Source organism: Paramisgurnus dabryanus, chromosome 2 (assembly GCF_030506205.2).
Source record: "Paramisgurnus dabryanus chromosome 2, PD_genome_1.1, whole genome shotgun sequence".
Taxonomy (NCBI): domain Eukaryota; kingdom Metazoa; phylum Chordata; class Actinopteri; order Cypriniformes; family Cobitidae; genus Paramisgurnus; species Paramisgurnus dabryanus.
The window spans coordinates 51,806,539-51,824,869 of NC_133338.1; the positions used below are offsets into that span (position 1 = coordinate 51,806,539).

The window sequence follows — 18,331 nt, forward strand, 5'->3', positions numbered from 1 at the left end:
AGCGTTGAGCTGCTGGCATTTTTGAAAAGCGCTGCACTTCCATTAGAAACAATTGAAAACATACGGCAGCCACCGGCGTAAAAGCCTTGGTGTACATGTCGCTTAGACGCTTCAATAAATATGTTTAAACACTCATTTAGGGCGCACTCACAATATTCAAATCGCGCTTGGGTGCGTTTGACCCCCAAAGCTTGGTTCGTTTGGCTAGTGTGATCGCTCTGTGCCGCGTCAAGGTGCGGTATGGTTAATTTTATCTGGGCCGGCTTGCAGAGGTTTGCTTTAGCACGGTTCACTTGGGTTCTGGCACGGAAGGCTATAGACGGTTTCATCGGACGCATGTGCGGTGACACAATATGAGTCTGGTCCAAACTTTATTTTCTGATTCCTTGAACAAATACCTTGTCAAAAATAACAAATGTTTTTGTTTTCTAGGTAATCTACATGTTGTTTATTTTGCTTCTTATATAAATAAACTACGTTTAAAGTAGTTTGTTGTTATTTATTCTTAGCGGAGTTTACCGGAAGTTACTACCGGAAGCCGCTTGTTTATGTTGTTACTGCTGAAACTGTCTATAATGTGAGCCAAATGTTTGCGATAGAGATAAAATGTTTATCATCGATATAACGTGTTATATCATTCGATAGCGACAATTATTTTTACACGTTTTCGTGTTTTTTTCTGTTACATGGCGATGGTGCAAACGAACCCCACAGCAACACTTGTTATTGGCTGTTTGCTTGTCACTCGCAGCACGCTCATTTATTAGGGCATATAATAGGCTGTTTAAGATGTAGGAACTAGGGCTGAACGATACATCGAATTTTCATCGTCATCGCGATATAAACTCACGCGAACAGACAGCCTTGACGCGATGAATGAAGGGAAAACGGTAAGTGCATGTAATAAACGTTTGACCTATCACGTTTAGTCCTGAAGACATGCCCTGTGTCCCAAACCGCATACTTCCATACTATATAGTAGGCGAAAAGCACTACTTCTCGTACTCTTTGCATACTATATAGTATGGAAGTAGGCAGTTTGGGACGCACGGATGGTTTGCGCGTTCATGCTATTAGGCCAATCAGGGGAACCCCCAAGTCAGCTACGCTCAGATTGATTTGTGAGGTGTCAGTTGCGACGCTGTGCCTGTTAGCAAAAACGATGGTGGAGAAGAGTGAGGAAAATGTGTTGACAGACGAAGACCTTGTGGTGAAAAGGAACAGCACTTCAGCTGTATCATGGAATTATTTTGGATTTAGGAGAGATGACGCCGCAAACACAGGTACTTTGGAAGCGGTGATTCATGCATCTATTGCGCGCTCAAGTTCATTATTTCAAATGTATGCGCGCAGTATGTGCGCCCTGGAAGCGATGCGGTCGCGACTTGCACGTGGTGCGACGCGCTAGTTTTTTCCAGGCTTTTCAAAAACATTTTAACTTTTCAGAATGACATAAGAGAGTGCTTTACTTCCCGCTCAAAACAATCACATCCTAATGACAAGGGGGGCGCCCGGGCTCGGATTGATAAAAGTACAGTCTAAAGCCGAAAGTATACTAGGGACGTCCGCGTATGCGCGCCGTCTGCATGACGTCATTTTCGTCATCGAGAGGGTCCGCGGCCGGCCGCGCGGACCGTCTGCTTGCAGCCCAAAATTTGAGACCCCGCGGACAGTGCGCGTACAGTCCGCGTACAACAGCGCATGCGCGTGAAAATATTTAGACAGTGCATTCCACTATAAACAATTATACAAAGGAAATAGACAGCATTTGCACACACACTATGGTTTTTCTTCTTTAACTTTTACTTCTTCAAAGAACAGAAAGCTCTGGAGCATGTTTGTTTGATTCTTGTTCTTTGTTGTCTTGTTGTTTGTTCTAAACTGTGTTTGCAATGGTGGATCAGTTACTTTTCTTCACCTATCCTAATGTTTTAATGTACTGTAAATGTCGCCAAATCAGTGCTGCCCTGACAGCCTGTTAGACTAATAATTTGAATAAGAAATCATTTGTATTGCGTATAGTGTCGAACGCGGCCATCCGCGTGTAGCCGCAGGGAGTATACTCGAAAAGCTCCGCGGACGCGGAAAAAAGTATACAGCGGCCTTAAGTGCGTTCTTCTGGGGGAGTAGGGACAGGGGACAATTGCTCTAGGGCATGGTTTTGATAATGTGAGTGCGCCCTTAATGCACCAACAACCTTGAGCTTGGGAAAGGTGTTTTTATAAATAAAACATCTTAATATTAAGAAACGTGAAATTTTAAATTCTTTGCGATTTGTTTTAGTAATTGGACCGAACCGTTCTAGGAACGGTTAGAGTAGGGATGCTCTGATTGATCGGCCGATGATGCTTGCCATGCTTAAGTTCTCAATGAATTACGGTGAAATTCAGAAACTCAATATGCGCTGCAGACGAAGAACCATACACGCCCAGCTCCAGGAAATGGCTTAAGGATATATTTATATTGCTGTTCTTCAAACCTTTTCAGGTATTTTCATGATAATAAAGAATATGTATAATGAGTATGTTTGACGAGTGTTCCTATTTCAAATGCATGTTAAGTGATTTCAGATCGATAAGGACTTACTGATCAAAAGCCGTAGTACATGAAATAGCTGTGAATAATATCGGCTGTGCGATTCAGAATATTTATCGCCCACATATTATTAGTGTATATTAGGGCTGTGCAAAAAATCGCACATGGAGCGGCATTTACTACACAGAGCCGTAGTTCACAGAGAAGCTAGGCAAAATCGCATAGAGTAGGAATCGATTTTCCTCGATTATGAACAGGGTTTTGCCTAGCTTCTCGGTGAACTACGGCTCTGTGTAGTAAATGCCCCTCCATCTGAAAGCAGCTGATGGCGATTTACTTCTAATCATGGAACTGGCTTTACTGACGATACATTCATGAGAATCGAACCTGGTTCGGCACGGCACAATTACAAACCTTTCTCCGCTCGAAATTCTCTCCAAGTTGTCTAATCTATGGGCAGAATGCTTGTAGAGACATCACCGTTCAAGATTGGTCACCCTTCTGTTGCCTGGCTATAAGTTTTATTCTATTGCTAGCTGGTAAAATTGGTTTTTTGAGCGAAGTAAACACAGATTTGGTAAAAACTAATGATCTCAATGACGTGCTTGCTATTTAAAACATCGGCTACCGTCTGTAAACTCTTGTAGCAACTGACGTGCTTGTATTACATTTCCAACCCAACAGTGGAAAATGAAAGCATAACTGTACATGTATTGATTATTTTTAATGTGATACTTCTTTAATGACTGTTTTGACAAAAGGTGACTAAATTATTTTAATGATATTATCTCAAAGACTAAATTAGTCCAATTGTATGTTTACGAAAAGACTGTATTGAATGAAGGATCAAATAGGCTTTCCTAATAAAATCATGGTGCACACTGGTTAGTTACAGATGTTTCAAAACGATTTTGACCTTTTTGACTGTATGTTCCAGCAGAACAGCTGCAGTCTTTAGATCGGCTCACAGCGAAAAAACGACCATCTGGGATTATGCAGACCATGCATGGGTCTTCAATGAAGGGGTCTTGATCAATACAAGATTGTCTGTTTGGTTCTGTGTCATCTATTGTCGTCTGTAAGGCATGGGTGAAGGAAATGGCTCTGTTAGAAAAACACTTGAAAGGCATCAAGATAAAACATGTTCTGTTCAGAAAATAAGGATCAATCGTTTTGTTCCTAATAGTAAAACATATGCCATTGAAAATTTGCATTTGCAAAATTGCCTTTTATCCAAAGCGACCTACAGTGCATTCAAGCCATATAGTTTATCCCTATGAGAATCGATTCCATGACCTTTTGCGCTGTCAGCTCAATGCTCTACCAGTTGAGCTACAGTCAAAAGCAGCACAGTCTATTAAACAAACAGGACTGAAGAATTGTAGTGTCTGAAATAATTGCTTTACACCGACTGCTCCTATTTCACTTTTGTGATCATCAGAGACTCAAGAGCGTAATTTCTTATTTGATTTGTACTCATGCAATAAGAGAGACTGATATTAGCTCTCCAGCTTATGCACCAAAGCCCTGAGCTCGCTCACTTGATCCGCAGTTAAGCTTGGTGAAACATTTCAAACACGGATAGACTAACATGAATTAATCTGATGTTTACAAATGTCTCGTGTTTGTGTGTTTTTGAAGTTTTCAAGAAGTTGCGTTCTAGCCTGTGCAAGGCCCCTTATCAGTGTGGGACAAATGCTGCAGACTTCAGTGTTAATTATTTACACTGTCGGAGGTCAAAGTGCACAATCCTCACGTTAGCTTCTGAAGCCATAGCATCGTTAAACAGAGATGATGTATAGAAAACAAAGGCTGGCCTAATTGCTTTACAGATTAATACCAGTGAGCAGTCCATGGCAGCGCTTTACATTACATCTGCTCCTAACCAATCCTTCAACTGACCTGTTTTATTTTTATTTTGTTCATGTTTCATTTGGATTTGCTGTATAACTGAAGGGAATTAGCTGGCAGGTTTAACTGACAATTTTATTGGTGTGTATTTACGTTTATTAGAGAGACATTATTTTTGGTAGCATCTCAATGTTATTCAGAGTCTGATATTCTTGCACTCAATGCAGTAGATTCGGCCTGATCTCACAGGATTTTGTGCGTATTTTATGATTTGGCTAATTCGTAAAAAAATTTACGAAGTGAATAAAAATACCCCGCTCCCAACCCCAACGTCACAGGGGCGAAAGCGAATCGTACAAAAAACGTTTACAAAATTCTCGTACAAATTAATAGCAACCTCATAAAAACTTAGCATTGGTAGATTTAGTAGCAGGAAATTTCCGCAGAAAATTAGTTAGTTAAGGTGGTAGGGTTGGGCGGATGGGCGGGGTCTGGGGGCGTGGCAATCAAAAGCGTGGGGCGTACGCGTCATGATGAAAATATTTTTATTAAAACACTCAAATAAAACTTAATTTTGAAAAAACTATGACAGAAAATGAACACATACTAGATTATTAATGAATTAAATGTTTTAACCTCTAACAGGAATATCTGCGTGATGAAGTGAAATTAAAGGGTTAAAAAACACAAACTGAAGCAGATGTTGTAGAACGTCTGGCGAACGATGATAGATAGCGCGAAGATTGTAAAAACGAATTATTTCCCACTATTAATAACATTATCTTAAAAAGAGTTTAACAACTGTAGCATGTAAATAATGCACATAAATAACGTGAGCAAGAGCGCTCAACAATTATATCTAATCAACAGGCACATGAAACCTAGCTAGCAGGTTGCTCAAACAACAAAATCACCTGCTAACTTACTTTAAAATTAGAAGAACTATAGATAAATACAATAACAGGCTTAAATAAACCCAAAACATAAGTCTACTTACACGCGTTTTATCAACTGGCTATCTTCCAGAAATGACGGACCACATCTTTATCTTATTTCGGCCGTGTGGCGCATGCATGCTCGTGGTGTGAAGCATGTCCGCACTATTCTCCGAAATGCACTTGACCGCCTTTTGTGCAGCGAAATTATAATTTTTTTTGGACGACTTAGTTAAGGCGGTAGGGTTTCCCAGCTTAAGCGGGCCGCTCGAACTGCAAAGTGCTGCGGGAACCCTGAGTAGAAATAAGGGGTGCAACGGTTCAAATTACTCATGGTTCGGTGTGTGTCACGGTTTTAGGGTTACGGTTTTTGTACGTGTCGTGTGTGTGTGTGTGTGTGTTTACAGGGACAAAAAGGCTACTGTCAAATTCAAAGAAAATAAAATCATTTATTTGGTTAAAAACACTTTGGTCCAGAACTGGGCTCTTTACAAAAATAAAACCTAAGCAGTTTTTAACCTCTGCCAAAATCAACATTTTCACTTAAGAGCACTTGCATTATTATACTACATGTACCAACATACAGTAATTTGAAAATAACAATAAAATAGCTCAGAACACTGGGTTACTTTTATATTCTATGCCGCTATCTTCAAGTTTTTTCGCAAGAAGATCAGTTTATCATCATTTAAACACAGAAGGCAATGTGTGCCGTTTCGGTCTCACCTGCGATCACGTGCTATCAACAACACCCTAGTGATGACGGCGCAAGCGGCTCGTCATATTAGACTTATTGTCTTACCGATGGTTCACACCAGCCGCGTTTGAAGCAAAATCGTTTCTACCACGTCTAGTTTGCCGCTTGAACATTTGGAGTTTACTCGCTTCATTAGCGTGTGAAATTCTAGTCATCGAGACATTGACGTGGAAATTCGCATCATGGGAGGGCCTTCCATAGGCTTCTGCGACTTCACTCCCTTCCTGTAATCACGTCACTACTAGAGAAAGCTCAAACTTTTCAAATAGTGCGTTTGCCGCGGCAATGCTCAATTCGCGCGTCTAGTTTGCGCGAATTGAGCATTGCCGAGGCAAACGCGCTAGTTGAAAAGTTTGAGCTATCTCTAGGCGGAATCGCGTCTACCGTGCTAAACGCCTCATTCGCGCCGCGAGACCTCCAGGCACGCATCAACGCATCTTCACATTGACTTAACATTGAAATCACTCGCGCTTGACGCCTCTACCGCAGTTGGTCTGAATGCAACATTAAGCATATGACCCTTGCAACATGCGAATTATAAAATTTTCGGCTACCTACATATTATAATAAGCTGTTTTAAATTTCAAATGTTCAATGCCTTATTGCGCCGAGCCCGACCCGAACCCGAATATCATTTCTAAATATCTATCCGAACCCGGCCCGGCCCATCGGGTACCGTCGGGTCCCGTCGGACTCGGTTCGGGTATCCATCCTCTAATTCAGAACCATACATTAGCAGTTTTATGCATTGTTTTTTCACCAAACGATATTAGAAATGCATGGTCGGATCAAACACGGTGAACCATGGTGCACGTGCGTTGCGAACCATGGGAGGATAGTGGGACGGTTCGATTCTTTACCGATAACCGTTGCACGCCCTTGTAGAAATATTAGCTCTTAGCATTATCACACATCAAATAGATAGCAGCAATGACAAAACCACCTACAAGAGCATAAGTAAATCTAGAAAGCAGCAAACAATGAGTCTGTAATAGTAATCATGCCTCGATGCATGCTGGGAGATCATATATCACCAACATTGTTTAATGTGAATTTGTTTGTTCTCTTTTATTTATTTTTTACTAATTGGGGCAACATTTTGTTAACTATGGTTTGTCTAGCATGTGTTTTTATGAAGATTCAAATCACTAGACTATAACGACTAGCACATTTTCTGGTTTGGATTTGGTCTTTGGACTGTTATTTTTTTGAAAACTATTATGTTTGCATGTTTTTAATTACAATTTATAAATATTAAAAAGTATGGTCAGGATAATAATGATTGTAAATGCCACCCATATCTAGTGGTGCTTATTTGTCTCACCGAGTCATATTTCAAGACAGATAATTCCTTTTTATGTCTTTCCTTTAGGGCAAAATGTGGGCGACTGGGAAGTTGACATCAATACGTTGAGGCTGCTGTTGTCTTTTTCCACACCCCGGCAGTCTGAGAAATCGGACGTTACTGTGACAAACCTGGGCCGCTGGCACTAAAATGTCCCTAAGTAGTGGCACTGCAGGCGGGAAAGGTGTGGATTCGAATGCGGTGGACACTTACGACAGCGGTGATGAGTGGGATATCGGGGTTGGAAATTTGATTATCGACCTTGACGCTGACTTAGAAAAGGACAAACTTGAGATGTCTGGCACCAAGGACGCAGGAGCCATGGCAGCTCCACCCAGCGCTGTAGCGTCTTTGCCCGACAATATTAAGTTTGTTAGCCCAGTGAGCGCTCCTCAGGGCAAAGAGAGCAAATCGAAATCCAAACGCAACAAAAATTCTAAAGACAATAACAGCAAGTCTCCAGCCGGAGATGGAGGGAAGAAGGACCACCAGGGTCGAACCCAAGGGGACGTTACCGGTGCGACAGGTGGTTCGGGAGGCAGCAGTAACCCCATGCCTGGGAAAGGCGTTGAAAAGACTGCAAAGGCCTCCCGTGGTGTATCGAACAACAAAAAGGAGAAGGAAGTATCGAGTGGGAAAAACAAAAAGGAAAAGGTTGAAAGCGGACCGGTTGCGGTCATTGCGATCGAAAAGGAGATCGTGACGAATGTTCAGGCTTTCGGAAGCGTACGCAATGCTACTTTTGACAATGCGCAGAACGCGGACATGAGTGGGACGGAGCAACTTGGGAATAATTCCCTGGAATCTGTTGGAATTGTTTCTCCGCTAGCTATTAAATCGGAACCCGAGGAGCTGGACGGTGCTGAATGCAGAGCCTTGAAGAAGGTGAAAAACGAAAAGGTAAGCAGAGTTGTCCTTTGAACCATTTAGCTGCTAATGAAAAGTGTGTTATTGAAGTATTGATAACTTGAGTCGATATTAACGACCTAAATGTCGGAACGCAAGTGAGTTGTTCCTTCTGCAGGTGCTGCCCCTCATGGGGCGTATGATGGTTTTCTTCTCGTCTTGTTGTAGAGTTTGTAAGCTTTTCTTTATTTGCCACTTTAAATGATCACAGAGTCAAGAGAGGACACAACATGAAAGGGAAAACAAAGAGAACCAGAAAGTTCATTGGCATCACCTAGCAGTAGCTTTATGCTTACTGTTTTGACTCTAATCAATGCGTATTTTTTATATTTTTGAGTTGTCACGTATGTTGAGATTTCTTTCTTAAGTTACACCGTATATGGTTTGTGCAATTGGGGAATATTTTTTGGCTTGCAATCTCTTTTCCAATGCGAGCCTTTAATGAAATAAAGAGGGAACTTTAGGATGATTTGGTCTGCTTGTGTCTTTTAATGCCAGGGGCCAGAATTGATGGTGGGGTGGGGGTTTGGGAACAAAACTAAGAACCCCCTGACGACACTTAAAAAACCTTCTGTTCAATCAGAATGAAACATTTTTGGGATCATTAAAATTGAAAGGAAATTACAATTAAATCCAGTTTCAGATTTTATGCAGATAAGTCATGCTGGTTTGTTTGTTTGTAGGAATCAGATCTTCAGATTTTGATTTGCAGTGGCAACATTTTCATTGGCCTTAGGGCAGAAATGAACAGGTTTTAATGTTATGTAAAAAAAATCTGTTGAGCATAGGGATGCTCATATCAGTTAATTTTCCCGACCGACAACCGTAGCTTCTAAACCGAACATTAACCGTTAACTGATAAGATTTTAATATGAAATTGTCATTGAGTAAAAATACAGTTGACGGTTGTCTGTGAACTAGTAAAAACAAAACATTTAATTTGAACGTGCAAACAGCAGCCACAGATCAACAACAGAACCAGGATTCATACATTATCAGATATTCACGCAACATTACCTTATTAAAAAGCATGCGATCGGTCCAGTAGATTAATATCCAAAGGACAGATTGTCTCCGTTTCATCTACCACAGTGGTCATTTCTAAAGCAGGACGCTTTTCAGAAAGTTTTTGGTTTTGCGTCGTCTTTGGTTTTACGTCGTGCAAACAGCAGCCACAGATCAAAAACAGAACCAGGATTCATACATTATCAGATATTCACGCAACATACCTTGTTAAAAAGCACGCGATCGGTCCAGTGGATTAATATCCAAATGGCAGATTGTCTCCGTTTCATCTACCACAGTGGTCATTTCTAAAGCAGGACGCTTTTCAGAAAGTTTTGGTTTTGCGTCGTCTTTCTCCGTTTGTCCAAAAAGAGCTAGATGTTTATGGTTAGGGTCAGAGGCCATCAGCGAACGTCTGTCCGGATGTGCGCAGACGGACCGCGTCATCTTGCGCGGACACGCGCGCGTCTCCGTTCAGCTTCCAAACACGCATACAAATGATTTCTCATACAAATGATTACTTTATCAGACCGTCAGGGCAGCAATCATTTGTGTCATTTACAGGACATTCACAAATTAAAGATAGAAAAGTGGCGAAATGTCTGTCGGCTCATGACGACACACACCATGTATTAACAAATATTTTTTATTTTAACTGATAATGTTAATCGGTCATAATTTCTTACCTTTGGTTAACGGTTAAACGGTCAATGTGAACATCCCTAGTTGAGCAGGTACATAAAAGATCAGTGTTGAAATAATGTTGGCTCTTTAATAAAAAGTATAGTAATAATGATGTAGAATGATTGCTGGTTGATTGGTTGGATTTTGCAGGAAGTGTCATTTTGACTTCAACATGCGTAAAGATAAGTACGTAAAGTAACCATTATTTTTATGTTTCTAACAGAGATGGCAATATAGAGGCAAACGTTACAGATTGCATTTTGAATGTGACATGTAGGCTGCGTCCGAAATCTTTAAAATCCTGCATTCAAAGGCATAAGAGCACGTCCGATCCGTTGTTGGTTTATTTCCTGTCTCCTGAGATATCTTCATCGTCTTGTCCCACAATTCTATGCGTGTGCTGAGAATGTGATAGGTCGAGCCTGGTCGAGTTAAAAGAAATAAAATAGCGCCAAAAGCGTCTAAAGCACAAATTTTGTGTAAATAAGGTTATATGTGTACTTTTTACACCTTTTGATTGCATTTTTAGCAAGAAATTAGTATTGTAGTTTTCAAATATGTGATAAGTTATCACAGTGGCGCGCTCTGTTTATATTCCAAGCAGAATTCCGTTACAATGCCTATAGTGTTGGGCGATAATTCAATACAGATAATTTTTCTCTATATTATTTTCCCGGATGAACGGTAATATAAGAACGGCAACAGGGTTTCCCGCGGAAAATTTGTTAGTTAAGGTGGTAGGGCTGGACGGGTGGGTGGGGCCAGGGGGTGTGACAATTATAGAGGCGGGGCGTGCACGTCATGATGAAAATTTAAATATTTTTATTTAAAACACTCAAATAAAACTTAATTTTGAAGAAACTATGACCGAAAACGAACACATACTAGATTATTAATGAATTAAATGTGTTTTTAACAGATACCTCTAACGGGAATAGCTGCGTGATGAAGTGAAACTAAAGGGTTAATAAACACAAACTAAAGCAGATGTTGTAGAACGTCTGGCGAACGATGATGGTGTAATAATTGTAAAAACTGATTATTTCCCTCTATTAAATACATTATCTTAAAGGAGTGTAACTACTGTAGCATGTAAATAATGCACTTAAATAAAGTGATGCACTTGATGGCCATTTGTGCAGTGATTTTTTTTTTACAACCTAGTTAAGGCAGTAGGGTTTCCCAGCTTAGGTGGGCCGCCCGAACTGCAAAGTGCTGCGGGAAACCCTGGGTAATATAACGCTCGATAAGTGATCGATAATGTTTGTGCACTATGCTTTATGCTGCACAGGCACTTCAGTATTGGATGTGGCAGCATTTCACCATAATTTATTAAAATTCATTCATTCAAACGTGCATTTGCACGATTATTTGTCACAGCCCTAACTAGCTGCCTATGAAGGCTGTCCGAATGCGTTTCCCGGAGCTGCCTTTATGCCGCCAAATTTATTGCCTCATTAAGGCAACAAGTCAGCTGCCTTGGTTTTCAGACAAAAAAATTGATTAACGTAAGAATGTGTCCGATTTGAATACAATCACAGTTTTTTGCGCCAATTCTTTCAGCTCTTTAACAGCGTCACTTTACACATGCAAACTGCATTAACGATTTTGTCAACTGGCACGCATCAGCCCATCCTTATTGTTAAGCTCTGGTTTCTCTCTCTCTCTCTTACACTGACTCTTTATCAGTGGAAAATGTGATGTAACTTTTGCAAATGTATGTTATTTTGTCAAAGGATCAACTGTTATACTGTATGCTTGGCCAACATTGAAATTCTAGTCAGCATTAAGGCTTCTCTTGGAAATAGTTTAAAGCCTATTTTAAGGTCGCTCCTTAAGTGTTTTTGTCTTTTAAATGTCATGCTGTGACAAGTAAAATGTATTGTGGATAAGATCTGTGGCCATTTTAAAAATGATGAAACCTCAGAACCCTGCAAAGCGAATGTTGTATCAATGACCCGAATGCTATAAATCAAAGCCAAATCCTGTACTTCCCCCCTAAATTTCCACAGTGTGCAGTCTTCTTAGAAACATGTCAGTACAAAAGAGATCCTGGGGATAGTTAGTAAACCCCCGCGGGCTTCTAAATGTTCGTCTCTGGCACGACAGGGTGTTTTGTAACAACAACATTTGAAACTTAAAAATAAATTTTTCTTGAAATACATCATTTATAATTTGAAGAGTTTCGTTGCAAAATGAGATAACTACGTTTTTAACATTTTTGTCAAAACATGTTTATTATTTATGTTATCATGTTATTATTTTGTTTTATGGTGCTACTTAGCTGTATTTTGTAAGTTATGAAGGTTTAAATCAAAACAAACCAACTGCAGTTGAATTGATGTTAATTGGAATGCATAACCAAAAAACGAGATTTCTGAAATTTTTTAAAAAAGGAGTAGATAACTCTTCATTTGTAGTATTCTTTTTAAAGCACATTTAATCACTAAGTTTTTATATGTTTTAATATGTAAGATTTAGGGAGTTTTTTTATTGCTATTGCATTTTTTGTGCATTTACTTAAATTGAATAAAGTAGATAAATATGAATGTGTAAACGCACAACCTGCCTTTATAAGTTGTCATTTTACACCAATTACGATTTTATTGGTGCAGCTATTCGTAAGCAACCAGTTTAACTTTAATATTTCAAAGACACGTCGTTCTTCTAAAAACTGTGTTATTGTACGTGCCTCTAGGGTTAGTGTTTAGTTATACTGGTGTTCGTGTTACTTGGCACAAAATCACGTTCAATTTGAGCTGTTGACACCGAGATATATACAACCAATTCGGCTCATGACGCAACCTGCCAGAGGCGTTCACGAAATACATACAAGGTGGCAACATGTGAGCGGTGAAAGCAGTCCCGTATTTGGCAAACAAAGCCCTTTGGTAGCACATTTCGCACAGCCGTGTACATGGTCGATTTCCAGTACGTCCGGGTGGGTGTTGAAACAGCGAGTTGGGGGAAGGGAATCGGCGCTAATTCAACTCATGAATGGCTTGAGCAGTGAGAACAGCTGGCCTTCATTGTCAGCCAGCAAATTTCTAGCATGCCTCATTTCACCTCTCAATGCGAGCAGAGAGAAAGCTGGAGGGCTGAGCGGAGGGCGGTAAACAAACAGACAGATAAATGAAGAAAAAGATTGAATAAATGAGGGCGAACGATTGAAGTTGCACGTGTTGAAGACGCCATGAATTCAAAATTAAGGTTTTGTGGCTTTTGTCTTGTCTGTGTACTGTGTAATCGCTTTCGCAGATATGTGTGTATTGTTTTATTCTTTTTGGAAAATGAATCTTAACATTTTGATGACTCATCCTGCACTCATGCAGCTTTTGTCCAATCAAATGTCTCCGCCCCCACTAGCACCTCATTTTAACTAGCACTATACACAGCAAATCAAGGTTCATGCAGTAAAGTCAGCTTGTAGGGTTTTGTTTCCAAGCGGTTGCTCTGCTCAGATCTACTGGGGGAAAAAAAGTGCACTTGGGGGCTGGAGGAAAGAGATGGGGGAACAAATGACCTGACTTAATGATGTACAGAGGGGGTGGGGGGTTGCTTTGTTAATGGATGAAGTCTTTAACTTCCTACACGCAAGCTTGTCGGCACCTCCACAATTGCACTGAGTTGAAGAATCTGGGTCTGGTGAAAAGATCAGGGCTGTCTTACAATTTGTGTTACAAAGTTTCTAGACACAAATAGTTTGCTTTTGCTGTAATAGAAAAGTAAATTTTTATTTATGTTAACCAAGGTCCCACTGAGGTTCAACATTTACATAAATTTATTCAAAGTGACCTGCTAGGGCTGGACAATAATTCAATATATATTTTGATGTATAATATTTTTCAATAACGGTGATATGGTTTCTAAACACATTTCCGATATGTTTCGATTTACGATATTTTCAATTTTGGCGTCCCGTGGCCGTTCACATGTCACGTCTAAAAACATATGTTAAATGCGGGTCAATGCGCTTCTTCCCTCCAAAGTGTGTGGCGTCTTTTGTAGTTAAGAAGCCATGAGCCGCGATCTCCGGGACGGCGAGCAAACTGAATGCGGATTTAAGCACCTAGCTACAGCAACACCTTAGTATGCTTTAATGTGTTAATAACGACCAGTTTTATTTCAAAATCTTCCAGAGAGTCCTGTATAATAACAAATATTTAATGCTCCCTAATTTGTAGGTCATAGGGCTGGAAGATATGGCCAAAATTTGACGCGAGGTACAGATGCGTGTTTTAAGCACATAATAATAAAAGGTATACCTTGTATAGTAGGTAGGGCTGTAACGATTAATCGCATGTTCCATTAAAAATGCCTGTCTGAAATCGATTCTGAATCGCAAGGCTCCGATTCTGTGTTTCATGCACAGCTTGTGCGTTTACTAGGGCTGAACAATACATCGAATTTTCATCGTCATCGCAATATGAACTCACGCGATGAACACATCGCAACAGACAGCCTTGACGCGATGAATGAAGGGAAAACGGTAAGCGCATGTAATGAACGTTTGACCCATCAGGTTTAGTCCTGAAGACATGCCCTGCGTCTCAAACCGCATACTTCCATACTATATAGTAGGCGAAAAGCACTACTTCTCGTACTCTTTGCATACTATATAGTATGGAAGTAGGCAGTTTGGGACGCACGGATGGTTTGTGCGTTCATGCTATTAGGCCAATCAGGGGAACCCCCAAGTCAGCTACGCTCAGATTGATTTGTGATGTCTCAGTTGCGACGCTGTGCCTGTTAGCAAAAATGATGGCGAGAAGGGCGAGAAGAGTGAGGAAAATGTGTTGTCAGACGAAGACCTTGTGGTGAAAAGGAACAGCTCTTCAGCTGGAATTATTTTGGATTTAGGAGAGATGACACCGCAAACAAAGGTACTGTGGAAGAGGTGATTCACATATTGCGTCTATTGCGCGCTCAAGTTCATTATTTCAAATGTATGTGCGTTCTGGAAGCGCCACGGTCGCGACTCGCATGCGGTGCGACACGCTCATTATTTCCAGGTATTTCAAAAACATTTTAACTTTTCAGAATGACACATGTGACAATGACCTACGTGTCTAGCGTTTTCCATGCGTTTTTAGGCGCAGCATGTGAATGGCCCCAAAACATGAAAAAAATAAAAAATATTTATCGCAACTCACATCGTCATCGCAACATTAAACAATGTCATCGCACATCGCAACTTTTCCTCACATCGTGCAGCCCTAGCGTGTACTACAGCATTTGTTTAGTAGGAAGTCCTTATCAATCTAAAATCATTATGAGTCTGAGTCGTTTATAACGTGCATTTAAAAAAGCAACACTGGTTAAACAAAATCATTCAAAATATTCTTTATTATCATGAAATACCTGAAACAATTTGAAGAACAGCGATATAAATATTCTTATAGACATTTCCTGGAATAGCGTTTGTAATGCTGCTTCTTCTATGGCACAAAGGGAGTTTCTGCACGAGAGGGCACCCTGGCTTTGGGATGTCGGGATTTCACCGTAATACATTAAAATTCATTCATTGAGAAAAGGCGCATTAATCGTTACAGCCCTTAATAGTAGGGATGCAACGGTACATGTATCTTAAACAGTAGCCTTGTTTAACGCGCGGAACATAAACTTCAAATTCAACTTCCCAGAATAACATATTAAGTGACGGACCACAAGTTTGTTTAGCAAAGCAAAGGTTAACACGTTTTTTCATTCCACTGCGCCACTTTTCCATTGCCTTCCTATGTATCATGTCCTAGACGGCCGTGTTTGACTGTTACAAGTGTGTCTCCCTACTGAAAAGTCCAGCTAAGACCAGCCTAACATGGCAAACCTGGTGGGTCAGCTGGTCTTCCAGTCTAGTCCAGCTTAAAAAGTGACCAAAGCACAGCTAGACCAGCTTGCTACACCAGGTAAAACCAAGCTGAAAGACCAGCTAAAACCAGCTTATGCTGGTCTTAGCTGGATTTTTCAGTAGGGCTTGCATCTTTTGTGGCGTCTCAAGGTTTTATTTAAAAATCTGTTTTAAATATGTAAAGTGTTTTTACTATATGCAAACTGTTGACGTTTACAAATGTTAAGAATAACCAAGTAATTTTATGTTTTGCATTTCACCGAACCTTTTGCATTTTTTGTACTGTTACACCCCTATTGTATACCTTTGGATAAAAGCATCTGCCAAATTCATGAATGTTATAAATGCACTACATACTAAAGGGTGATAATAAAAATAAAAAAGTTTAAAGCAGCAAAAACAAAATGTTTTTTAAGGCCAAAATATTTGCATAATTTCTTTGTATTGATTTTTTGCTTCTTGATTTAGTAAAATGGTTTGGCAGTATTTTTGCATAATAAAACATGGATTGTCAGCATACCTTAAACGGGATTGTATAGGCCTGCACGATATTTAGGAAGCTGCCGTTGCAGTATTTAGCGTTTCTGCTGTGCTTATTGCTATATGAAACTGGATGGCTTAAGGGCTTATTATAGTTGTGCGTATGTCCTACGGCGTAGCCGCTGTGGCGTGAATTACGTGTCGGTTTTCATATATACTTCTGCATATACTTGAGCAGTTTGCAGAAGTTAAATCACTCCTCAACTTGGCCCATCTTTGTTTTCACCGTCGCAGTTGACACAGTTTTTTTTACCTGATTGGAGGGCTTGTAGTTTACCAATCACAGTGCCGTGGATCCGTGTTGAACTGACACGCTGGTAAAATTTTGGCGAGGTGCACGTCAGGCTAGAGTTCTCAACGGGTCGGGCCGGCCCGACGGGACCCGCGGATTCGGGCCGGGTTCGGGTCAAAAATATAAGCAAATAAGTCGGGTCGGGTCAGACCTCGGGCTTAATCTTTTACGCTTCGTGAAAAGAAATATTAATCATTACTGCTGTTCACCGTAAAGAAAGTCTGGTCTGGCTGCTGCGTGCATCACAGAGAGGGACGGGGGATAGCAATAAGCTCCGGCGCGGATCAGCAACGGATCCAGACCGGAGCTGCCGGCTTCAGAGCGGATCCGTTGCGGATCCGCCCCGGAGCTTATTGCTATAACTGCGTGCACGCCTGTTGTCTGGAGAAGAAGAGATGGAGAAAAGTAAACTTGCCGCAGGTGAATTCACCGTTGCTTGCTACTACAGGAGGAAAAGCCGCTGGCTGGGTACATGTTTGAGTTCTTTTTATTTTTTATTGTGTGATTTTTATTTAAGGCATATTTATATAGCCTATATTTAAAGTTTATTGTTTCAGTAGTTTGTATTGTTAAAAGGTGTGAACATAAAGCTTGATTTGAATTCCCGTCTGCTGGTCATGATAATAGCCTACGTGTATGTGGGAAAAAAAGGCAGGGGGGGGGTCGGGCCGCGGGTCGGGTTGGGACAGATAATTCACGTTGATGTGTCGGGTTACATCAGGTCCGGGCTTTAAAAGCCACGGGCCGGGTCGGGTTGTAATTTTCAGGCACGTTGAGAACTCTACGTCAGGCTACGCAGAGCTAGGCTCAGGCTACAGACAACCTATGGCGTAGACTTTACGCACGACTATAACATGGGCTTTAACCAGATGACTTAAAAAGCTTTATTTGAGAAGAATTAACTTCTGCCTTGCATTTCTTGTTTAGTTCTGGGATGGCAACTTGAGGAAAATAGTTAGTTGCGTCATGGTTTTACATGCCTCTTGTCAAGCAACCAGATCTTGTTATTAAAACCTTCTTTGGAACCGTATTAATTGTTACCACCATGTCTTTCTGTTTTAGGTAAAATGTGATTTCTCTCTGCCATTTGAAACTCTTGTATAGTGTAACACTGGCAAAGGCATCCAAAATCATTTTTATTATGGAAAAAATGCTTTGCGATTTGACCTATGCGCACATTCCCATGTGGATACAGCAACAATATATTATACAGCCCTACTACTGCACAAGCTAAAGTGTCACAACACCAAATGTTTGAGGGACTACTACAGCAAAACAGTAGTAACAAAAATCTTTATCTTAAACATCAGGGGATGAGGAAAATAAGCCCACAGACACAAAAAACCCACAGGAAACTGTAAATTCTCAAGGCGCCTTTGGCATACTATTTTTACCATACTAATTTTGGCATACTTATCCATTTCTCACATACTGTTTAGAGCCAACTAATTTTATATCATAAATTTTCTTTGGGGGACGCGAAGGGATGCACCCTACACCCTACAGTTCTGTGAGAGTGGTAATGATTGTCTGTAATTTTGGTTGTCTTGGATTGTTTTGTAATCTGTTGCATGTGTTGCACATTGTTTTGTTGCTTTATTTCGTCTTTTCCTTCAGACAAAACAGCTGTTGT

At 40.5% G+C, this 18,331-nt stretch overlaps 1 protein-coding gene across 2 annotated transcripts in view; it reads left to right on the plus strand.

Moving 5' to 3' along the window:
- The window catches only part of znf609b (zinc finger protein 609b), a 76,824-nt gene that overhangs the window by 8,945 nt on the left and 49,548 nt on the right, over positions 1 to 18,331 (plus strand). For both annotated transcript variants that reach the window (XM_065261612.2, XM_073813089.1), the window contains exon 2: positions 7,451 to 8,323. In XM_065261612.2, coding sequence (XP_065117684.1) covers positions 7,574 to 8,323 — 750 coding nt within the window. In that variant the 5' untranslated portion in view covers positions 7,451 to 7,573. The remainder of the gene's footprint in view (positions 1 to 7,450; positions 8,324 to 18,331) is intronic.